At 51.2% G+C, this 24,264-nt stretch overlaps 1 protein-coding gene and 1 long non-coding RNA gene across 2 annotated transcripts; one reads left to right on the top strand and one right to left on the bottom strand.

Moving 5' to 3' along the window:
* Positions 1 to 68: 68 nt before the first annotated feature.
* HAAO (3-hydroxyanthranilate 3,4-dioxygenase) lies at positions 69 to 15,506 on the bottom strand. Its single transcript, XM_001499781.5, has 10 exons — positions 15,149 to 15,506; positions 12,374 to 12,452; positions 6,728 to 6,811; positions 6,282 to 6,388; positions 3,541 to 3,630; positions 3,175 to 3,218; positions 2,753 to 2,898; positions 869 to 937; positions 599 to 681; positions 69 to 493 (listed from the first exon to the last, which is right to left on the bottom strand). The coding sequence occupies exons 1-10, from the start codon at positions 15,313 to 15,315 to the stop codon at positions 415 to 417; spliced, it is 948 nt and encodes a 315-aa protein (XP_001499831.4). The 5' UTR covers positions 15,316 to 15,506; the 3' UTR covers positions 69 to 414.
* On the top strand, positions 14,983 to 18,923 carry LOC138917874 (uncharacterized). Its single transcript, XR_011426470.1, has 2 exons — positions 14,983 to 15,104; positions 18,441 to 18,923. It is a non-coding gene; the product is annotated as an uncharacterized lncRNA (long non-coding RNA).
* The last annotated feature ends 5,341 nt before the right edge of the window (positions 18,924 to 24,264 follow it).

Raw genomic sequence — 24,264 nt, 5'->3', positions numbered from 1 at the left:
ACACACACAGTCATAGGCACATGGGGGCTGCCATCGGCGACAGCCTGTATGCATCAGACCCAAAGGTGTTCATCCACCAGGAAGCCTTTATTGAGGGAATTTTTGGTGGCAGGCAAGTGCCGTGCTGGCAAAAGAGGGATGGAGAGGCAGCCCAGCCTCAGGGGGCAGACCACCAGGCAGAACCATTCAGGGAAGAAGGCTGTTAGAGGGGGAGGGGAGCAACCAGCCCCCCAGGAACCTGTCAACTCAGAGGAACAGGAGGAGAATGGGTGACAATGATGTCCAGGGCCCAGCGTGTAGGATGCTGAGTCGCTCAGCAGCAGTACAGGTAGAAGCAGTGGGGTTGGGAGACTTATTTGGCAAGGGTGGTCCTTGGGCACACCCTGTGGCTGCGTTGGGCCCACAGAAAGAGGGTCACCCCAGGGGTTTCTTGCAGGCAGGGTCCTGGGTCACGGCCAGGGCTGCAGAGCCTTGCCCTCGTTCCCAGGCATACCTGTGGAGACACAGGTGGGCAGGGCTCAGACAAGGCTGGCCCTGAGGACCCCAGGGAAAGGAGGGCGGTCCCACTGCTGGGGGAAAGTCCTCCCCGTGTACGCACACAGTCCCGGCTGGCACCAGGAGGCTATCATCGGGGGTCAGGCTCAGGTGTTGTCCCCTTATTGTCACCACAGAGGAGCCCTCCTGGGAAAGAGGAGCAAGGGAATCCAATGGAGGCTGTTGGTCCTCAGCACCTGTCCAAGCATCCCTGAGTCTGCCTTGGCAAGGAGGCCCTGGGGGCCAGTGTGGGCTATGGGAGTCCAAGGCCCAGGAGCAGCCCGGTCCCCGTGCGCAGGAGGTTGTGCCACCCTCTGCCACAGGCCCCACTTGCCAGCTGCCACAGCCACACGTCCACGTCCTGTCTCAGGTCTTTGCTGCTGCCTTGTCCGTGGACGATCACCTGGTAGGAAGTGACACAGATCTTCCTGGTGCTTCGTGCCCCACGTAGGAGATGGCCTTGAACCTGGCCCCCAGTCACCAGGCCTATGTGAGGCAGGGTGGGGCCCGCAACGCAACCAGGACTTGGAGAGGAAAGCTGCCTTCATCACGACGGGGGCTGCCCACCTGCCTTCGGGATCACAGGTGCCTGCCCTTCATATGCATGTGCACATCTGTTACACGTCACAACTGCACATGCATCTTACACATGTCACAACTGTTGCTGACCCGTATGAAGGCATGCCTGCCAGGGGCACACCAGGGACACACACACACATGTGTACACGGCATAGTGCAGCTCCATGTAGTGCACACACGCGTTTCCCCAAAGGGTGCCACCCCCTTCCTCTGTGAGATTCTGGTCTAAGGAGGAGGAGAAGGGAGATGGGAGGGGATGAGCAAGAGGGAGGCTGTCCCTCTCTGACCTGCGTCAGCCCAGAAGCCCACAGCTACTGTGCAGGCCGCGCTCCCGCTGGCCCAGAGTGGGACTCAGTAGAGAGTCGTGGGTGTAAACTGAAGCAGGTAGGAGCAGGGGTGTGAAGGAGGTGGAAGGCAGGGACATGAGGCCAGCTGGGTGCTGAATGACGTTGCCTGATGGGGTGGGAGGGGCTTTGTGGTGTGTGCCAGCTCTCACAGCCCTGTGAAAGCTCTCGGGGTCTGCTGGTCGGGCCTCTAAGGGTGGGTCTGTATCCAGTGAGCATCCCTTCATGGGAGTGTCGAATTCAGACTACAAGGGATGTGCCAGTGACAAACTGTAAAGCACAAGAGAACACAAAAGCACAAGAGAACACGAGCCTCCTGGCAGGTCTCCTTGCCCTCCTGATCCCGTCCCCACACACAGTACACTGATCTTTCTGAAACACCACTCTGGCCTCCTCATGCTACTGCTTCAATGCTTGGGTGAAGCTCTGCTGTCTTCAGGATAAGTCCTTGCACCTTGCCGAGCGCAGGAGACCCACCAGGACCTGGACTCTGCCTGCCACTCTGGCCTTCTAGCAATTGTACCTGCTGCCCTACTTGCGTGCCCTGGCTCCAGCCAACCTCAGCTACTTGTACTTCCAGGCTGTCTCAAGCTTCCATGCCTTTGCTTATGCTTGTCCCTCACCTACAATGCTGTCTCCATCGCCCTTTCTTCCTTTTGCAAACTCCTACGTTCACCTTAAAAGGCATCTTACACATCACCTCCTCCAGGAAGCCTTCCCTGACTTCCCTCCCAGGCTGTGTTCCTCCTTTATCCTCCTACAGCTTCCTAAAGCTTCTCTACCAAATAAGATATCACATGATTGTGACTGTTGATTAACTTGTCGGTTTACTAAACCTTACATTCTTTGAGGCAGTGACTCTATCTTATTTTCCTACCAGAGCCTGAAACATAATAGGCACTCAATAAATGTCGAATGGAAGAGGGCTGGCTTTGTTTGAGTCTCTCTCTGGGCACCTCTCCACCCAACCCTCACCCCAAACACCTCTCTCTTCCAGCTCCCAAGGCTGTGACTAGCCAAAAGCCCAGGAATTCCTAGCAAAGGGATAATCCCAGACCGTCAGGAACCTGTCAGTGGAGGGGCAACCCCCTACTCTGAAGGCAAAAAGATTGCTTGGGACACGTGCTTCCACTCATAGTGAAGTCATCATTCTCTGAGTCAGGGAGGAAGCAGGAAGACCTACGTCCACATCCACAACCTCTGAAACTGGTGTGTGTGTTTGCACGCGTGCGTGATTAGTTCCCATTTCCTGGGGCTTCTGGGTGGATGCCCGTGGTGGCCCAGGGCTGCATTACCTGGGTCTCATAGGTGTCCCCAAACAGGCTGAGGGGTGTGCCAGCCTGCAGCTCCCTGTGGTGGCCATCCAGCCAGGCCTCCAGGGACATGGGCTCCATGACGGATCGTGTGCTCAGCGAGAACGGCGGTTCCTTGAGCAGCTGGTCTGCACCCAGAGCACAGCACGGTCAGTGTCCTCTGGCCCAGCCTGCCCAGCCCCAGCGGGCCCAGTTCCCAGGGGCCCCAGCTCTCAATCACCAGAATGGGCTCTGGATCCAGCTCAAGGACCATGCAGCCATAGGGAGTGTGGGGGGGGGGGGGGGGTACTATTTGGTGGCATTTTCTTGTACCCCGAGTACTGGGCAGAGTACTCTGGGCCAAGACTCATCCTACTCTGGGAAAGGAGGGAAAGAGGGGGAGACATGGTTCCCAGTACCCTTACCGGGGTTTGGCTTTCCCGTTCTGTGCTGCTCAGAGCTGAAGAACCTGCAGGGACAAATGGGGAGGAGGAGGAGTGGCCAGCATTCCCAAATGAGCGGCTAGTGAGACACACACACACACAGAGATGGGGCCCACACATGATTCATTGTATATGTGTCATCCCCTCCCTCCCAGATCCTCCCCAGGGGCACTCCAGCCGGGACCCTCCCACTCAGGGAGGGGCAGACTTTCTCCCTAAATCCCAAGTGTGATGGTTTGCAGCAGGTGCTGCTGTGAAACACTGCTGGGATGGGTCTACCCTCCCCGGCCAGAGCATGGGGCCTCAGGAGAGCGAGGGGCAGGGGCAGGGGCTGGGCTGGGGGCTCACTCCTGGATGATGGGAGCCAACTGTGTGCCAAGGTCCTCGCAGTAGAACCACTTCTCAAACAGGACGTCTGTGGTGTCCCCCACGTAGTACCTGTCAGAGCAAAGCACGGGCAACCCAGCTCCCCACCTGGGCGGCCTCAGAGCAGCCTGGCTCAGGCCTGGCTCTGCTTGTGGACGGCTGGGCCCTGGCCAGCCCCGCAGGGCTGGCTGCCTGCTTCCCCCTGTTAGCGCAACCTAGTGGTCAGTGCCGGCACAGCCACTCCTGGCTCTCCCAGAAGCACAGGTGTGCCCCCAAGGTGGGAGGGCTATCATTGACTCCATCGGCACGGTGCTTCCTGGTTCCTGAAACTTGACCACTTACAAAGGGGATGGAACTCTGAGGCGCAGGGAAGCCGGGCAACTTGGGAGGAATTACACAGCCTGTGAGTGGCAGAAGCAGGATAGAGTCGAGACAGTCTGAGAAGCGTAGACAGCATCAATGACAAGCGTCTTTATTTTTCCCAAAGGGGAAGCCAAGGCTGAGTCTGAATCCAGCACCTGCAGCTAGGCTCTGCCAGGTCAAAACATGTGCAACCCTAAGGAACCAACCTGGGAAAGACGCCCCCAGATGAGGGGTCCTTCTCCCTTCAGGGTCATGGGTACCTTTGAGACTGGAGCAAAGCGCTGGGCATCTTCTCTGGAGGAAGGTCCCTATGCATGTACACATAAGCTTCTAGTAGATTCCCAAACCCCCAGCGCGACTCTGTGAGCTCCTCCTCTGGTCCGAGGAGTGCCTGGCAGACTGGGCCATGCCTCAGGCCCCAGTGTGTGCAGCACATCTGCTGACTGAACACCTAATCCCCGGGCTCAGCTCCAGGGGCCAGGCCAGCTCTGTCTGCTCTTCAACTCCTCCCCAAAAAGAGAAGTGGTCCTGCTTATGGAAGATGGTTTACACACACACACAGTGCATCCACCCTGCCTGGCATCCTAAGTCCTATCCTGGGATGGAGCAGGCCACCAGAAAGCTTCATAACTGGAAGGCAGTGTCCTCTAGGAATTGCCCTCAGAGTGGCATTTTAATGTCGAGTCCTGGCTTTTATTAAAGGTCAAGAGCAGCCAGACAAAATCTGTTATTGAATTTACTATAAAAATGTTATTGAGGACTCCTTCCTCTCCATCATTAAAGACTCTCCCTATAAAACCCCATGTGAAAAATTTCTTTTAGAATTTAAGGCCAAGCAACTGTCTCTACAATAAACTATTATGCAGTAGATGAGTATATAGTCATTAACATTTATTTTGAAGAAGAAGATTAGCCCTGAGCTAACATCTGCCGCCAGTCCTCCTCTTTTTGCTGAGGAAGACTGGCCCTGAGCTAAGATCTGTGCCCATCTTCCTCTACTTTATATGTGGCATGCCTACCACAGCATGGCTTGCCAAGCGGTGCCATGTCCGCACCTGGGATCTGAACTGGCGAACCCCAGGCTGCCGAAGTGGAGCCCCTAACATTGTATTTTTTGAAAAGGATTTATAGTATAAGAATTACTCATGAGTTTTTAATATTAAAAAAGCAGAACTCAAATCCATACTTGCAATAAGACTGCAATGCTATAAGGCATAGATATGCACAGGAAAAAGACAAGATGCAAGTTAAAGTGTTTCGTTAGGTTTAATTGGTGGGAACGACAATTTTTTTCTCTTTATTATTGTTTATTTTGTTTTATTGAGCTATCATATTCGTACCATAAAATTCACCCTTTTCCTGACAAATCATTTTAATTTTGTTCATTTTGCTTTCTTGTACTTTTCCAGATTTCAAGACTGAATGTGTATGACCTTGGTAATTAGAAAAAAGGGAAGCATTAAAAAATGTCCATCATAACAGAAGATGTGAGGCAGAGTATCCTGACCCCAGTAACTTGTTGGGAAATTTTAATTTTCTTAAAAATAGTTTAGCTTTTGGAAAAATCTGTGTCCCCCTGAGCCACAGGCTGCATCCTCCTTTCGGGGATGAAAATCAGGTGACTGATTGGAAGCAAATAGGGACTCAGCTACAGAACAGAGCGCTGTCTCTGCCCCAGTGTTCGTCCCCTCCCTGGTGCGGACTCACTCTCCTAACGAGACTGTCCTGGCCCCAACTTCATGTTTCTCTGCAATGCCAGCTCTGCCACTTTCTGGCAAACTCAACTTCCCTGTGTCCAATTTCTTCATCTGTAAAGCACAGATGAAAACAGTACCTACCCCAAAGGATCATGTTGAGGATGGAATGAATAAATACGCACAATGCGCTTAGCCCATCCCGGCACACAGCAAGTGTTATACAAATGTTAGCGCTGGTTGAGTGAGCTGGAGAAGGGAAACAAGCAGAGGCGTGTGCTGGCGGAGACTGAATAAGCTCTAGGGTTGGAGGCTGGGGGAGCAGGAGTGTCCCCCGCTGCCCTAGGCCAGGAACATCTGACTTTGGCTCCACCCACACCCCCCAGCAGACCTCAGTGTGGAAAGCATAGGTTCTGGTCCCAGCCAGAAGGTCTTTAGGATGAGTGGGCTCCCAAGGGCTCACAAAGAACATCCTCGCCACCCCCACCATCAAACCAACTCCACCACCTACCCTAACCCCTCCCCATCAGCCAGCAAATACAGGATTTCCATTGCCTCCAACCCTTTCAGTGGCCAGGAAGCACTTTCTTGGGTGTATCTTGGATCCGTCCCTCCACTGTTTGCCCCTGTCTCTCTGCCCCAGACCCCCAGACAAGGCTCATTTACCTGAGCCCATCTAACTCCGTTTTCAGCCGCTTCCGCTCAATCACCAGCCCCACGGTGTTGGCAAACCTCTGTGGAGAGTGGGGGACCCTGGCAGGCAAGAGGAATATCTGCAGTGGGTGGGGACAGATGCCAGCAACGCTGTAATCCTTGACAGAGACCTCAGTGCCTGCAGCGTCCTGGGCCTCCCCAGCTGAGCCACAGGATCCCCTCCAGCCCACCTCTCTGCCCAGCCTCCATCCCCGGAACTGCAGGGAAGGTCGGGCTGTGTGAGGATGGGCAGCCTAGAGGAGGCAGTGCCCAAGGATGGGGCCAGGGCAGGCTGGGGGGGCAGGAGGGCAGGGAAAAGCGGGGAGGACAAGGCCTCCACCAAAGCCAGGATGAGTGGACACAGTGGATTCCTCTCTGGTGGCCCTTTGCCCCCACCCCTGGGGCCCCCTGCTCCTCACCTCTCCCTGCCGAATGATCACATCCCGGTGCTTCCCTCGCTCCAGGACTCGGAGAACCATGTCACCCTCCAACTGGTAAAACACCTGTGAACAGGACAGGAGACAAGCTCGGACTCTCCGAACTCCCTCTTCCAGGTCCTTGGCCTGAATTCTGACCAGGAAACCTGAGAAAATTCCTGGATGCCTCAGAGTGTATTAGCAGCTCCGTCACTCCTGCCCTGAGGCCCCAGCCTCCTCTGATACATGCTACAGACAGGAGGGCTGGGGACACACAAGGATCGCATCTTGACGCATAAGTGATGACCAAGGTACCCAGGACACAAAAGTTGGTGTCTGGCTTAGGGGCAGGAGGCTGGCTGAGATGCTCACTGGAGAATCCAGTGACCCTTCAGCCAGGTAAGGAGAATCACCCATTTGTTGTGTCTCAGGGGCTATGCAGGCACTTTCTTATACATGGTCAGAAGTCTTTACAACAACCTCCAAAGGTATTATTAGCCTCATTCTGCAAAAAGCAAAAATGAAGACTGAGGCTCAGAGAGTAAAGCAACTTGTTCAAGGTCACACATTTAGTTAGTCCTAGAGCTGCAGTTTGGGCCCGAGTCTGTGTGTAGCTCTGGAGCCTGTGCTGGCTCCTCTGGCCACGGTGACGCCCTGGCATGGGGTGGGGCTGCGCCTGTCCAAATCCCTTTGGAGGTCAGCCAGTAAATGGTGGACTCGATGCTGGAAGCTGGGGTGGCCTGAGGGCTGTGAAGGATGGCAGCCCTTGCCTCCTGCTATCTCCCTAGGGTGGGGTTGGGTGGGGCCCCTACTGCGTTTTTCCTATTGCATCTTAAGTCCCTAATTAATGTGTTTACATGTTTACTGAGATCACTCCATGGAGCTGGGAGGCCAAGGAGGCAGACACATTGTTCTCTCCACCAGTCACACATTGCCTGGGTATTAAAAGCCCCAGCCAAATAATTGAAGGAGTGTTATTAATAATAATAATTATCATTATCATGTAAGGAGTTAGAGATAGAGGTTCTTGTCACAGCATCTACAGTCATGCACCACAAAACGACGTTTCAATCATGTCAGACCCATGGTCCCATGAGATTAGTACCATATAGCCTAGGTCTATAGCAGGCTATACCATCTAGGTTTGTGTAAGTAAACACCGTAGAAAGAAGTACTGTGTAAGAAAGAAATTTTCCTCTACTCTTCTAGATTCTTCTGGCTGGTCTAAGAATTAAATTGACATGAGACAGATTAACAGGAGAAAAACAAACAAAAGTTTAATAACATGTATACATGGGAGAAGCCCAGGAAAACCGAGTAACTTGCCAGAATGGCTGAAGCCCTCACCTTAAATACCATCCTCAGCTAAAGACAAAAGAAGACGGGGATGGGGAGAGTCAGGGACTTCAAAGGTAAAGAAGGCAATTCACACGTAGGTGAAAAGGAGCAAATGTTTGGAAAACAAGTGTTTGTTTGGCCACACAGAAACAGAAGAACACAGAGGGGAGCCCAGCAAACAGGCTTTTCTAGGTTCCTCCTGTCTACCACCTAGCTCATGTTATGCAAAGGTGATAGCTTGCTTCCTGAGACAGGTTTTTTCATCTGAATTTTTTTAAGCAGTTAAGGGAGAAATAATAAGAAAAACTTTGTCTTTCTTTTCTTAAAAATAATCAGCCTAAAATAATTCTCAGGTTGAAGAGACACATTTTGGGGTGGCAAATTTTATTCCCCTTCATTTCACTCTAGAATGTTCGCACAATCACAAAATTGTCTAATGACGCGTTTCTCAGAACAAATCCCCATCAGTAAGTGATGCATGACTGTACGTACTAACAGAAATCAAGCTGAGCTCAGAGAAACTAGAGAAATGTGGCCTTACAGTCTGCCATGAAGGGCAAGTTGACACAGCCCCTCTGAAGGGCAATTTGGCAGTGGGCAGGCAGAGCCTTCACAGCTCACACCCCTGCAGGACGGCCTGAGGGCTTTCTTGGGATGCAGGATCTTCAGTGCTGAAACCAGGGAAGTCCAGGGCAGACCAGGACAGTTGGCTACCTTACACTCTTGACTAGTAATTCCATCTCTAGGAAGGTGGCTGCAGTGAATCAGAAATGCACCAGGGCCGGCCCAGTGGTGCAACAGTTAAGTGCACATGTTCCGCTTCAGCAGCCCGGGCTTCACCTGTTCGGATCCTGGGTGCAGACATGGCAGTGCTCAGCAAGCCATGCTGTGGCAGGCGTCCCACATATAAAGTAGAGGAGAATGGGCATGGATGTGAGCTCAGGGCCAGTCTTCCTCAGCAAAAAGAGGAGGATTGGCAGCAGTTAGCTCAGGGCTAATCTTCCTCAAAAGAAAAAAAAAAAGAAAGAAAGAAATGCACCTGCCTCGTGGTGCCCATGAATGGGTGTTTATCATAGCACATGGTAGTTAAAAGCATAGATTCCAGCATCGGCCAAGTGGCCATGCACCCTTGGTTAACTCAGCCTTTCTGTTCTTCCATTTCCTCATCTATAAAATGACAGTATCTACTAAGAACGTTGCTGTGAAGTCTGTCTGGGATGCTGTACATTAACGTACCCAGCACATAGTCAGCACTGAATAAACCCCTAGCAACTAATATTAGTGATAAGAGGAATAGCAAAAATAACCCTAATAATAATAATAGGGAAAATGTCACTTTTATGATGGGGTAAATATGGAACATTATGCAGCCATTAAAAACTATGTTTGTGATTATCATGTTACAGCAAGCTTCAAAACTACACCAGGAGGATTCTAATCACATAGCGACACGTGTATAAATACAAGCAGTGTTCACAGCGGTTCCCCTGAGTGGTGGGATTATGAATGAGGTATACATTTGTCTTTTCTATATTTCTCATGTTTTCTACAATAAACAATATTTACTTTTATTATTAAAAATAATGCATACATTGGGCTGGCCTGGTGGCTTAGTGGTTAGGTTCTAGTGCTCTGCTTCAGCAGCCCAGGGTTCAAGGGTTCAGATCCCAGGTGTGGACCTATGCACCACTCATCAAGCCATGCTGTGGCAGTGTCCCACATACAAAATAGAGGAAGACTGACACAGACGTTAGCTCAGGGGCAATCTTCCTCATCAAAAATGAATAAATAACCCATGCAAGTTATTTAAAACAAGTAAGAAAAAACTTACCAGGGAGTAATTCTGCAAACCCACCCCATCCCCTCCCCTAGCTGGGAGGAAGTCCCTGGGTGTGTGTGTTGGTGGTGGTGGCGGGGTTCCTTCCATGGTTGGGGAGAGAGGAGGAAGGGCCTAGAGATTTCTAGGGAGGGGGCCACAGTCCTTAGGCCCTGAAAATAACCCGGGAGAGCTGGGGCGGGAGCAGGGTCTGGAGTGATGGTCTGGGCCAAATTCAAACCCTTTCTGGGCAGGCCATAAGGTATGAGTGGCCATCAAACAAAACCAGAGAAAGGAATGGTTTTTCTTCAGTCTTGTCTCTCTGCCCAGAGGCCTTCCCCGTGATGAGGGACAGGCCTGGCCTGGAGCAGAGGTCCAGATCCTGAACAGCAGAAAATCCCAAACAGCCACGGGCAATCCAAAAAGAATTATGTTCTGTTTGGAAGTAAATGACGTTTGGAGCCTGGGGCTAGCTAGAGGATTAACTGTACGGCTCAGGCAGATATTGAATTGAATCTGGCCTCCTCAGCCTGGAAAGGCCTGCCGGGCAGGAAAGGCCAGAGGGGGCTGGTGGTGCAGAGAACCAATGCATGTTAGGCCCTACTCTGCACCAGCTCTGTGCACATACTCTACACACATTTAATCCTTCCACCAGGCAGGGTAAAGAGACAGGCTCCAAGAGGTGATCTGATGGGACCTGTCCAAGATCACACGCTTAGTAAGAGGCAGAGACTCCAACCCAGATCCCGCTGGCTCCCAGCCCAGGCCCCCTGGCACCTGTGCCCCCCAAGGGAAGGAGTGGGGCAAGTGGAGTGTGTGTGGTGGGTGGAGCCGGGCACCGGAAGGGCTGTTGCAGAGGCCTGAGCCCAGCCAGGAGGAAAATCGGGCTCAGTGACTCCCCTTCTCTCACCAGAGAAGAGCCTGGACCCTGGGGCTAGGGCGGCTCCGACCCCCAGCCTGAAGTGTCCCCAGGCTCCAGCTGAGTGACGACAGGTAGAGGCAGAGAGGATGCTGACCCTCAGCCTTGTGTCTTCTCAGGGCCTGAGGCTGGTACTCTTCTCTACCTCAGGGTGGTACCAAGCTGTCACTACCTCCCTCTAGCCAAATTTCTCCCAACCACCTGCGTGTCCCTCCAGAGTGGGGACATCTGCTCAGGCCAGACCTCCTCATCTGTCAGCCACCCAGCTGAGTCAGGGCTTAGCCTGGGCCCTAAGTGGACACCCCACCAACAGAGCAGCTTGGGGAGATGCTGAGGAGGGTCATGGGGCAGAGGTGGTAGGGGGCAAGAAGGGAAGGAAGGAGGGAGGGAGACAGGAGCTGTGGGCACTGAGACCAGGGCAAACAGAGTAGAAGCCTCCGGAAGACAGATGGGGCCCTGAGGCTGACTGAGACAGGCAGTAGAGACCCTGCAACCAGCCTTGTCTCCCCTACTGCGGCCATTCCCAATCCAATCCTGTCTTCTCTCTGTCATTTTGGATTTTCCTGCTGATTTTTCCCACAGAGGAAAACGGTCTCCAGTGAGTTGGGTTGTGAGAAGCGGGCGGCCTGGAGAGGTGTGGGGCCCTGGAAGTGGGAGAGGTGAGGGGTTGGCAGCTCTGCTCTGCCCAGGCAGCTCCGTGCTGGCCGGGGGTCCTCACCCGCTCTGCCCCCCGCCCCCATATCGGGTGCTCAGTAAATATTTGTTGAGTGAGTGATTCTCCTGTGCTCCCTCCAGTGCCCAGCTGTGACTGAGATGCCAGTGATGGGGGTGGAGGCTGGTAACCAAGATGGACTCTGGACCTCGAACCCCAGCGTCAGGCTCCCCAGGATGATGGGGGGGGCATACTGATCCTTTGCCTCCAGAGATTCTGATAGCTGGGAACCCAGCTGTGTCCCTCCTTAAGGGGGCCAATCTTTTTCTTTTACTTTTGTTTATTTACTTTGGGGTAGGTAGTGCAGAAACACAGTTCAAAAGTCAAGGTACAAAAGGGTATTCAGTGCAAATCCCACTGCCCATCAAACAGCTCCTAAGTGACTGGGGTGCCTTGTGCCTCTAGATAAGGAGGGGGCCTCCCAGCCCCCACCCTTACTGGAGAACTTAGCTCCTGGGACCAGAGTATAGTGTCCAGGTCCCTCTCAGCATTTGGGTTTCATTTTGGAGGCCAATCTTGCATATTTGGGTTTTGGGGGGAGGGGACCAGGACACTCCACCTGGAGCATGGATGGCCCCTGTGTCCAGGGGGCGATGCCCAACAGCTAGAGCCTCTCACACCACAGAGTCTGGGCTCTTTCCCGGGGCTCCCCCAGCAGAGTTCCTTGGAGCAGGGAGCTGTCAAAGCTGTCACTGTGTGCCCACAGCTTCCAGGCAGCAGTGCTGCCCCGTGATTTCGGTTGTGCTCCTTCACCCCTCAGCCATCTGACCACCCCCAGCTCCTGTCCACAGGCTCTAGCCCTTGCATGGGAAGTGTCCCCTACCCCCAGGGCTGGGTCTGGGAAGGGGCAGTCCGCAGGCCTACCTCCTCACCCTCCTCGATGTGGTAGTCCTTCCTCGTGTTGGGGCCCCCGACGAACATGATTTTGAGCTGTTTCTGGTGCCTGCAATGGATGAGCAGGGAGAGGTCCTGAACCAGCTGGTGGGAGACGACAGGAGGGGTGCAGGGCCTGTGGGGGGGCCGGAGGGAGCCTGGGTACACCTGGGAGAGGTAACAGGGCTGTTTCTGCATCACTGTCCACTGTCCCTGCCAGTCTCTGACGTGGACCCCCTCCAGTCTCATCCCAGTGTGCCCGTGTACATCCAAGAGTCTGTGTGTCTATGTGTCTGTCTGCAACTGTGTGCACGCCTGTGTCTCTCTGTTTCTGTGTCTCGGTGTATTTGTGTGTGTGTGCATGTGTCCCCCACATCGTCTGACCCAGGAGGGGGAACAGCGTGGTGGTGGATCTATCTCTTCATCAACTGGGATTCCTGCGCTGTGCTCAAGATCTCCAAATACAGGAGAGCAAACTGGAGGCCCGACCTCCTGGGGCTGGGGGCAGTGCAGGGGTAAAATGACCTTTCTCTCCCCCACCCCCTAGAGCTGTCTGATTATGAGGCTCTCCGTGCCCCCAAAACTGCTGGGCTTAAAGCTGTGAGGACTTGGGGAAGGAAGTGGAGGTGCAGAGCCCCGAGACTGCCAGCACTGGTGTCCTGGTGGTGTGTGAGGGGTCCTGGGGAGCGGTGGTGAGAAGGCTGGATCTGGATGGGGGACCAGGCCACCCAAGGCCTCAAGAGCTCAGCCAAGCAGTTTGGTCTTGGCCTGAGGAGAGCCAGGGAGCCTCGGAATTTTTTTTTTTCTTTAAATCAACTTTACTAAGATAGAATTTAGGTACATACAGAAAGTTCTTGAATGAGCCCACTCAAGAACTATTTCAACCCATCAGTCAAAATGCGTAAGCCAGACCACGTCCTTCCTCTGCTCAAAACCCTCCAGCAGCTTCATATGTCCCCCCCCAACTCCAAATCCATATATTGAAGTCCTAACCCCCCTGTACCTCGGAATGTGACCTCTTTTGGAAATAGGGTCATTGCAGATGTAATCAGTTAAGCTATGCTGAGGTCATACTGGCGTAGGGTGGCCCCTAGTCCAGTACAACCGGTGTCCTTATGGAACGGGGAGACTCAGACACAGACACACTCACAGGGAGAATGCCCCGTGAGGGTGAGGCAGAGACGGAGGTGACGCAGCAGACGCCAAGGAATGCAGAGATTGCCACCAAACCCGCAGGAGCTGGGAGAGGCCAGAAGCAGACTCTGGCTCACAGCCCTCACAGCCAAAGGGGGAAAAGTCACAGCCCTCCTTTGCCCTGTGGCTGCCATGTCTGCCTGCCTGCTCCCACCTCCTGCTGGCTTCTCTTTGCTGCCTCCTCCCACTGCAAGGTCAGCCCCCTGAGGAAGGGACTTCGGTCAAGCGGTTTCCTGCTGTATCTCCAGCGTCCCGAACAGTGCCTGGGATGGAGCAGGTGCTCAGTGGCCATGTACTGAATGAACAAAGGGAGGGTTTGCATTTTGTGATTGTTAATATCGGGGCAGCACTGGAGGGCTGGGTGGGGGGCTGCCTGGGGAGGGCCCACGCGGGACTGGGAGCCTGAAACGGGCTGGGAGGCAGAAGCAGCCCGTTACTGCCCAGGCTGGAGGTGACAAGGGTAGAACCAGAGCAGTACTCTTATAGGGCTGGAGAAGAGCAGACGGATCTGAAACACCGTTAGGAGAGAAACTGGAGGACTGAGAATGAGACTGTGGCCGGGCATGAAGTGGAGGAAAGAGCTGAAGGCGACAACAGTGGTAGAAGAGACGAGGCTTTTGGGGGAGATATTGACTGTTAACCGTGGCGGTATTGCACAGTGACCAAGAGTGTGGACTTTGGAGTCAAACTCTTCTGTGGGCTTGAGTCTGGACCCTGTCCTGCACTAGCTCTGTGACATTCGGAAAGTTACTTATTAAAATCTCATGGGGCTACTGTGAGAACTAAACGAGATGAGGTAAAAACACTTGGTACGGTGTCTGGCTTGTCAAAGTGTTAGTGATTGTAGCTGTGTGGTTTGAGGGGCCACCCTGTTGGAGATGTTCTGTGGACACAGCAAACATGAGACTGTGAGCCTGGAGCTGGGGAGCACACCAGGCTAGGCCGCAGAGCTGAGTGAAGGGGAGTGGGGTGAAGGGTCCACAGGGGACGGTGATCAGCCCTGTTGGGTGCTGTGGGCAGAGGTGGCTAGGGAGGGCCTGGTGGGAGTGTGTGTGCTGCCCGCAAAGAGGAGACCTGGGAAGAGCAAATATATCAAGATCCTCCTACAGGAGTGGATCCCCTGACTTCATCTCTGCCTGTGGCTTCCAGGACAGAGTGGGGTGTATGATTGGGCTGTCCCCAGACCTGGGCTCTGCTGTAATTCTAGAGCATTGAAAACCTCCCTCCCCAAACTGAGAGCCACTGGGGGTTGGAGAGCTGTTTCTCAGCCCTGGGGGTCAGGGCTGGGACCTGCCACCTGCATCTCTCCTAGCCTTAGAGTCACCCAACCATCCTCAGAAGGCAAAGTCACAATCTGCACGCAGAGTAACCAGAAAGAGGAACAGAGGAGGGTAGGGGAACCCGGAACAGCCAGCCCTCACCCTCCCCTGAAGGCACCGTGAGGATGACAGTCCCCTTTCTGCAGGCTTCTGGGTCAGGAAACGTGGAGCTGGAGGGTGAGAGATGAGGGGTGCAGATGGAGGAGGAGGTGAGGACAGAGGGCAGGAGCACCGGGGCGTGCCTGGGACTCACAGGAGCTTGTTGCAGACCGGGGGCAGGAAGGAGGCCCGGTTCTCCTCCACCCAAGTTTTCACTCTCACCAGACGCTCCATGGCCGCCCGGGGAGCCGCGCTCTGGAGCGTGTGCCTAGGACCGTCGGAGGGGCGCGGCTCCGCCCAGCCGCCTATGGGCCGCCTCATTAATCAGCATCCCGGGGGTCAAAGGGCGGGGCAACTCCCCCTTTCCCCAGGATACCTCTGTGGCTGGGGCAGGGGTCTAGTGCTCTGGCCCCTCTCGGACTTTGGTCTGGAGCTCGCCTGCCCTCCGCGCCGCCCCTGGCCTGCCCTTGCCAAGCCCTGCAGCCTCCGCGCGGGGGTGGAGTGGCGGGTGTGGGAGATGGAGGTGGGGGAGGTGGGGGAGGTGGGGGAGGTGGGGGAGGTGGGGGAGGTGGGGGAGGTGGGGGAGGTGGGGGGGGATAGGGGGACACCGCCACGCGCCTCCCCTGCGTCCCTGCAGGCACCGGCTTGGCCTGGGCCGCACATCCTGGGCTCCCCGCACACCCGCGCGGGGCTGGGAGCCTGATACAGGCAGAAGACATACGATCTAGAACCTTCCTGGTCCCTTGTCCCCAGACTTTCCTCTTGGGCCCCAGGGAGGCCGAAAGAAATACTGTAATGGGGAGGAGGCGGGTTTGGAAATCCGAGCGCCTGATACAGGGGCGCTAGCACTGGATTGAAGCCTCACTTTCTCATCTGGAAAATGGGAATGCCTACACAGCCCTCTCCGGGTTGCACAGCGGCCACCACAGGCCCAACGTCATGTTAGTTTTTTGTCTCTCGCGAGGACGGAGGTCAGGCCAGAGTCCCCAGATTTACTTAGTGCCGCTCGCTGGGCGCTGCCTTTGGCTGGGGGAGGGAAGCCGTCCGGGAAAGGATGGGAGGAGCGCCTGCGGGCGCGATGCTCTCGAGCCCCCGGCGCACGATAGGGATCCGCAGGACCCGGGCTGGAGGGCGCTGTCTCCTCCGCTGCGTTCGCCCGAGGAGGTAGAGCACGTCAAGAGCCCAGCACTGTTCTGAGCACACTCCAAGTCTTAGGGACATGCTCAAGTCACGTGACAATCATATGCGGAGTTTTACAGATGAAGAATTGGACACTCGGTGTCCTAGCCCTCAGGAATCTCGGGGCCTGGGGGTGGGGAGGGCGGGCAAACCTGTGCTAATATTACAGCCCGGTGTGGCAGGCTCTCACCCAGTCATCCTCGGGGGCGCTGGGGAGACTTGGTACCTCTGTGTGTGGGTGGGGATTCGGAGGAGGGTAAGGACAATTGGACACCTGCTTTTCTCTTTCTTTCTTCCGGACTCAGAATTCTTAGGAAAATTGGGGGTGTGTGTTGGAGGAGGGTGGAGTGGGGAGGTGGAAGGTGGGGGAGAAGGAAAATAGCTCAGGCTCTGACACCAGAATCCAGAGAGGGTATAGGGTGTAAGAAAGTCAGAACTCTCCCTTGCGGCTCCTGCCTCCCGGCCGTCTTGCCCCCTCCCTGCTGCCTAGAGTGGGCTGGTTTTCTCAGCACCTTCAGACACAGAGACTCCCCTATGCAAATCAAAACCCAGTCAGAAAGGAAAAAAAATTCCCACCCACCTCCGCTGGAACCCTCCTGTTCCTTCTCCACCTCCACCCCCTTTTTTTTCCCTTTCTCCCTCCTTTTTCTTTTTAATTATTTATGTAGAACTTTTTTGCTGAGCATTTCCTTCTAGAATATTGTTTGGCACCAAAATAACTCAAACCATATTCTTTATCTTTCTCATCTACAAGTAATCAGAGGAGATGTAAACAGTGACACATAAACACCAAGGATCTATGATGTGTTAGGTTTGCTTTGGATGTTTGTTAAACGGATGGATGGATGACTGGGTGGGTGGATTAGGCATGAATGAATTCACACCAATAGGAAAAAAATGATTTCATTCTAACAGATGTTCTGTTACTACTAAAAAGGAAACAATGATAGTTACCTTGTATTTTAATCTATATAGTTAACATGAATAATTGAGGCCACAAGTAGAATGTTTGGGATCTGAATTATCCAGATGAATCCTAAACACAGGCTAAATAATCTGTTCTCTCTGGTTTGTGCTGTGTGGAGAAAACACCATGTCTATTCCATTGGTAAGCTGCCTGCCTAGCTTGGATATTGGGCACCATTTAACTCCAATGTTCAGAAAACTGACAGTTCCCATTTTCTCTGGGTGGTCTGGCATCATGTAGTCACAGCCATCCAGAATCCTTCTGGGTATTGACCTGTGGGCTCCTTCTAGATTTTGGATCTTACCTGCTCGAAGTAGCCACCCTTCCCCACTGTACACAGGAGCTGATTTGCACTGCGGAATCAGAAGCAAACAGCATCTGCCTGGGATCAGAGATCATCAGAGCCTGTCCCACTTGCTGGGGCATTGCTCTGGCTCCCCTGCATGGTGTGTGCCCGCCCAGGCCACTGAGTCCAGTAGATGCTCCTAAGCTTTGCTGAACCTGGCTGGTGATAACTGCCACATCCCTTCAGTCTCTCAGTGGACAGAACTAGTTGCTCCGGCCAATCCGTTTTCCAGCCCACCTTGGCCTCTCTCTGCCTCTCTGCCTCTCCCACTTTCCCACCTTTTCACATAATTCAGTAAATACTTAAGAATAAATAGCTTTATGTGAATAAAAGGGCTAGATCATGAACTGTATTGGTTATTTGGGAATCTGGGTTCTGGGCCTGCTATCTTTTTAACTGGGGTTATTTACAAGTCTGTTTTAAAATTTCTAAATACATAATTGATTTATTTTTTGGGGGGGGGGGGGTTTAGGCCATCATTTGTTTTTCACTTCTAATTTTATTGCATTGTGGTGAGTGAAGATGGTCTGTGTATTATTTTGGGGTGGGAGGATGTGTTAAGATTTCCTTCACAGCTGAGCCTATGGTCATTTTTTGTGAATGTGTATTCTCCGCTGAGAATACATTTCTAAATGCTTCTATTAGATCAACCTGTTAGGTTACCCTAGTAATCATTATCCTTATTTTTCTAATTGCTTAATATTTTAGTTTCTGAGAGAAGCATGTTAAAGTCTCCCATTGTAATTTTTGGTCAGTTTCTCCTAATGCTTTGAGCAGATTTTGCTTTACATATTTTGAGTCTATGTTGTTAGATGTAAAAAGGCTCATGACTATTTTATTTTCTTGTTGTAGTGTTTCTTTTATCAATATGAAATACTTCCTCTTAGTTTCTTGTCATCTTTGTCTGATACTGATATTGCTATACCTGCTTTTGTGTGTTTGTGTATTTTCCAGGCATGGTAAGTTGATTGAAAAGATGCCAGAATAACTCCTTCCCTTCTCGAAACCATACCTCTTGCAATGTGACTTTGCCATTCTTCCCATCTAAGGTGGAGTCTGTTTCCCCACATGTTTGATTCATGGTTGCCATTGTGACCTGCTTTGAATATAGAAGGCCGCAGAACTGATGCTTTGGGACATCTGAGTGGAGTCCTCGCTAGGTCTCGCAGCAGCTGCGCTCATCACCTGAATGCCACTGCCACCACACGCAGAAGCCTGGGCTGGCCTCCTTGAGGGTGAGAGGCTGAGTGGAGAGTGGGGTCGGCCAACAGGCAGCCCCATCTGCGTGACACCATTTTCGACCCTCCAGCCTGACTTGAGCTGCTGGATGATGGCAGCTGCATGAGTGATCCCAGAGGAGACCAGCAGAGGACCTGACTAGCTGAGCACAGGTCAAATTACAGACCCACAGAGCAAATAAAATGGTCGTTATTTCAAGTCATTAAATTTTGGGGGTGGTGGTTAGACTGCAGTAGATAACTGAGACACCAAGTTATTTGTGTCGTTTTCTGTCATTTTCTTTTAGGTATACTGCTCATGAATAGCACATAGCAGGAGTTTAAAAATATAGAATCCGAGAGCCTCCATTACTTAACAGGTGGATTCAACTCTTTCATATTTGTGTGATTATTGGTATGTTTGTACTTACTCCTGACATCTTGTTTTGGGTTTTCTAATCTCCATGCTGTGTTTGTTTCCCATTGCTGCTCTTACAAATTATTACAAACTTAATGTCTTAAAATGACACACCTTTAGTCTCTTATAGTTCTAGAGGTCAGAAGTCTGAATGGGTCTTACGGGCTAAATTCAAACTATTGTCAGAGCTGCATTTTTTCTGGGGCTCTAGGAGAGAACCTGTATCCTTGCCCTTCCCATCTTCTAGAAGTCACCTGCATTCCTTGGCTCAGGGCCCCTTCCTCCATTGCTGAAGAGCATCACTCCCACCTCTGCTCTCCTCTTTCTGTGACTCTCCTGCTTCCCTCTTTTCCTCATAAAAGCCTTTGTGAGAACATTGGACCCACTCAGATAATCCAGGATAATCTCTCCATCTCAAACTCCTTAATGTAATCACATCTGCAAAAGTCCTTTTCATCATGTAAGGTGACATACTGTCAGATTCTGGGGATTAGCACATGGGGGTCTTTGGTAGGGGGAGTGGATGGGAGAATGGGACATTGTCTACCACATACACCTTCTTGTTTTTTCTTTTGTTTCTCTTTCTCTCTTTCCTAGTTTATCAGGATGCTCATGGCTGCAAGTAACGGAGACCCCAGGTAAACAGTGGCCTAGCCAAGAGAAAGTTAAAGTTAAAAGGTCATGTAACTGTATACCCAGAGGGAGAATGAGCCTGTGTCCCAGTAGTGTCATCATGGACCCTGGTTCTTTCCATCCTTCAGATCTGCCATCTGCAGCATCAGCTTCACCTCAAGGCTGGTTCCCTGAGGGATCAAGGCATGTATACTGTCCACAGCTTTTCCTTTAGACCAGAGGTTCTCAAACTTGCCACCACTGACATTTTGGGCTGGATAATTGTTGTGGGGGGGCTGTCCTTTGCATTGTAGGATGTTTAGCACATCCATGGCTTCTCTCCACTAGATGCCAGTAGCTTTCCCTCAGCTGGGACAACCAAAAGTGTCTCCAGACATTGCTAAATGTCCCTAGGGGGCAAAAGTACCCCCAGGTGAGAACCAGGTGTGTTTCCTGGCAATATGAGGCTCACATGCCCACACCCAAAACAATTACTGGGGCAAAGGGAGTGGGATACTCTGATTGATTTAGTCAAATTAAGATTTGTACCTGAAGCCGGAGATGGAGTCGGCTTCCCCAAGGTCAGTGGCCATGAGGTGGGGGGGGGGGCGGGGGCTGCGATACTCACAGGAAACTCTGGCTCCTGCCTGGAGGTGGGAAACGATGCTTGGGAGGTAGTCAACCATGCCCACTACACCTGGCTTTTGATTAAGTTTTCTTTGATCCATTTCCCCTTCTACATTCTATTCCTATGTGTCTAGTGGTTATTCTTTAAATACATACATATTTAAACTTGTAGATTTCTAATAATGTGTATAGTTAATCAGCATCGATATCCACCCCTAGAACAAGGCAAGAACAAAGGAATTTGGGCAAGCTTTAACTTCCTTCTGGAATTCCCTATTGACAACTTCTGTGTTGATATTTTTTAGATTATTATTTTAAAATTTTATACAGGCAATACTTAGATGTCTTAATACGTTTTCCTAATGTATTAACTTGCTATTGCTTCTTATATTCCATACTTTTTTCTGGAATCATTTGTGTATTCGTGTATATGTGTGTGTGTCTATCTTTCGTCAGATCTGGAAAATTCTTGACTTTAAAAAAAAAAATTGTGGGGCCAGCCCGGTGGCACAGTGGTTAAGTGCGCATGTTCCGCTTCTTGGTGGCCCGGGGTTCACCAGTTCGAATCTCGGGTGCGGACATGGCACTGCTTGGCACACCATGCTGTGGTAGGTGTCCCACATATAAAGTAGAGGAAGATGGGCACGGATGTTAGCTCAGGGCCAGGCTTCCTCAGCAAAAAGAGAGGGACTGGCAGTAGTTAGCTCAGGGCTAATCTTCCTCAAAAAGAAAAAAAGTTGTTTCTCATCTATTCTCTCTATTATCAACTTCCAGAATTTTTTTCAATGAATGTTACAATTTTTAGATCTTCTCTGCATGTCATTTAACTTTCTTATCCCCCATCTTCCTTTGTTCTGCATTCTGGGAATATTCTTCTGCCTGGTCTTCCATTTTACTCTTTTTCTGTTTAGTTGATGTATTCTACTATTCAGCTCATCTACTGAGTTTTAAATTTCAATGGTTTCATATTTTTATTTACAAAGTGTTTAATTGGTTCCCTTCTACAACTGGCTTTCTTCATTTCATGGATGTGATACACTCCCTTATTTCTTCAAGGAAACTGTTTTAAAATGTAAACTGTTTATCAGGGAAAGTAATATTAGCTGATGTAACAGGAAAAAAAAACCACCCCACTCCAAACTCAGTGGTTTAATACAATGGAAGTTCACTTCTCATTTTTACAAAGTGCAAATTTAGGGACATGATTTCACAGAACTTGACACAGGATCTTGTTTCCCTCATTATGTAACTTCCAGTATCATGCTGGGCATTGAAATCCAGCTGGCAGAAAGAGGAAAAGAGAGAGTGGAGGCCAGACCTAGCTAAAAGTGGTGTGCACACTTCTGTTCACATTCCACTGGCTGAAACTCAGTCAGTCGTCTCACCTAACCTCAAGGGAGTCTGGGAAAGGTTCTAGCTTGTCTCTCTTTGATGATACTGACTTTTCTCAAATGTTTAGTGATCCTTGTGCAAGTCACTTTTATGGCTGACATTCTCCATTAGACCATTGGCTGTCTCTGTTTGCACAGCCCACTGGGGGGAAGAGGCAAGAATCTCACTGGGTGCTATTGAGAGCAGGGGAGAGGCAAGATCTGCCACCAGGTAAGGCATCTCAGCAGCTGGTCTTCTGGGCTTAGGCACTCCCACTTTCTCCTGGGGTATCCCAGCCACCTCAGGTACTGCGCTGTCTCTCTGTTGTAAACTCTCTCATCCCTTGCTCTCTCCCACCTAGAAAACACCTCCCATCACAGACTATGACAGGGGTGCGTGGGAGTCACTATGCTGCTTGCTCCTGCTTCAGTGTCCCAACAAATTACCCCAGCAGTGGCCCCTGGATTTCCTCCCACATCTTCATCCCTCTTGGGTCTGAATCATCCATATGGCTGCTCCCAGTAGCCTGAGAGAATCTCCTCTTGGCTCCCCTACGCACCATGGGCTGAGGTTTCCTTCTTCAGTCTAATTTTGCCCTCTTTTAGTCATTCCTTGCAGGTTCAGTTTCAAGTGTATTGAGAGGTCCTTTTCCGGTGTTTTAGCATATTTACTGTATTTATTTATTTTATATTTATATCTTTCATTTGCTAGATTTGGTGTTTAACATTTCGAAAAACTGCTCGACTGTTTCCCAAAGTGGCTGCACCATTTTACATTCCCATGAACAGCGTGTGAGGGTTCTGCTTTCTCCGCAGCCTCACCAGCATTTGCTCTTGTCTCCCTTTTTGGGCCCCAGCACTCTTATACTCTCAATCCCATACTCCCTTCTCTGGGAACTCAGTGGAAACTTGAGAAACTGTCGCCATTTGGACCTGCTGCTACTGACCACTGCTTCCCTTCGCCAGTGCCCCCTTCAAGTAATCAGCGAGAAACAATTTCTGCCCGGGATCCGAGTGCGGTGTGAGGTCTGAGGAGCCTAACTAATTGCAACAACAGCAATAACACCCTCTCTGGTTACCACTTACTGAATGATTCCGTGGCCCACTCTGCTACTCGCCACACGCTTTCTTATTTAATCTCCATTTACAGATTAGCAAACAGAAACTAAAGCTCAGAGTATTAACTGGCGCCCCCAAGGGTCTAGAGCTGGTAAGTAGTGGCACCAGAATATCAACACCTTGTGCGGGACCTGGCATCAAGGCCTGTGCTTTTCCTACTGATACAGTTTTTCTTCTTAAAGAATTCTGCCCCCGTTGAGTCCAGTGGGGTTGCAGTGTATGGCGGTGTTGGGGGCTAGGGACTGGTCCTAAAGTTAGTAAGGCAAAAGTTGCATATAGTTCAAGTCAAATTAGAAAATTCTTTATTTCACTTATAAAGCAACAATTCTTAGACATGAAAGCTTGGGAACCGCTGAGCTAGAACGACCAAAGGAAGTAACAAAAGAAAAGTCCACATGGCAAATTCTTGGACATTTGGTCTATTCTGCTCTCAGATATCTCTCACGTTTCTGGGTGAATAGAGGATGAGTAGGTTATTCTCAAAACACTCCTGTGTGCCTGCAGGGTTACTGCATTCTGTATGATATTATCCCCTTGTGCCAGTTTTGAAGTTATTGTCTCTCAGCTCCAAACTCACTTTCTACACTCTGCAATATGATGCAGGGGCTGGGATTCTGCAAACTCCATTTATGCTTTGCCAGCTGGTTCTATTAGATCCTGCAAAATGGAGGTAATGGAGGGAGATGGCAAGGATGGCAGAGGAAGAAGGGACTCGCTCCTTCCTGATTGCTTCCTGTCTGTCCCCTGTGGTTCCTGGGCTAATCAGCTTGGCCTCTTCCCTTAGCAATTTCTAAATCCAATTTGCAGTTTTCCCAGGTCTTGCAAAAATCAGCTTTAAAGTGACCCCATCAGAGATACCAATACCAGAAGGTGGCGTGCCCTCTCAGAGGTCTGCGTTTCCATTTCAATGCTGCAGGAGTCGTCCTCCAACTTCCAAGTTTTAGTAATTCAGTTTCTCCTCTGCTCCCCTCTGCCCTAGAGGTGGTAGCTGCTTCTTACCGTTGCTACTTCTGTGATACTGCAAAAGTTTTTTTTTCAGTTACCTAGTTAACAACTTTAAACCTGGTTAACAGTTCTCTGTATTATACTCTCTTTGTTAAATAGCTGGCATGGTTTCCATCTCCTGACTGACATACGTTTTAAAGCTTAATTCTGTACATTAAAAGATGTGTTGATAGTTGTGATTTGCAACTCAGGGAGGGTTAGGTTCTAAGATCGGGGCATCAAATAATAAAAGTGGTCAGCCCTCCAATACATGGCCTCTCTAACGTGATCCAAGGTGGTTGTTGGTCCTGGGATGGAGCCTGCAACCTCAGCTAAGACCCGATGGGACAGGGCAGGGCAGCGAGGAGAAAGCCCTTCGTCTGCACTGCGGTCACTGCCAGCTTTTCAGGGCTCTCTAGAACTCTGAATAG

The sequence above is a fragment of the Equus caballus genome, chromosome 15 (assembly GCF_041296265.1).
Source record: "Equus caballus isolate H_3958 breed thoroughbred chromosome 15, TB-T2T, whole genome shotgun sequence".
NCBI classification, from domain to species: Eukaryota; Metazoa; Chordata; class Mammalia; order Perissodactyla; family Equidae; genus Equus; species Equus caballus.
Note: the sequence above shows the minus strand (reverse complement) of the source record. Positions and strands in the feature narration are given on the sequence as shown.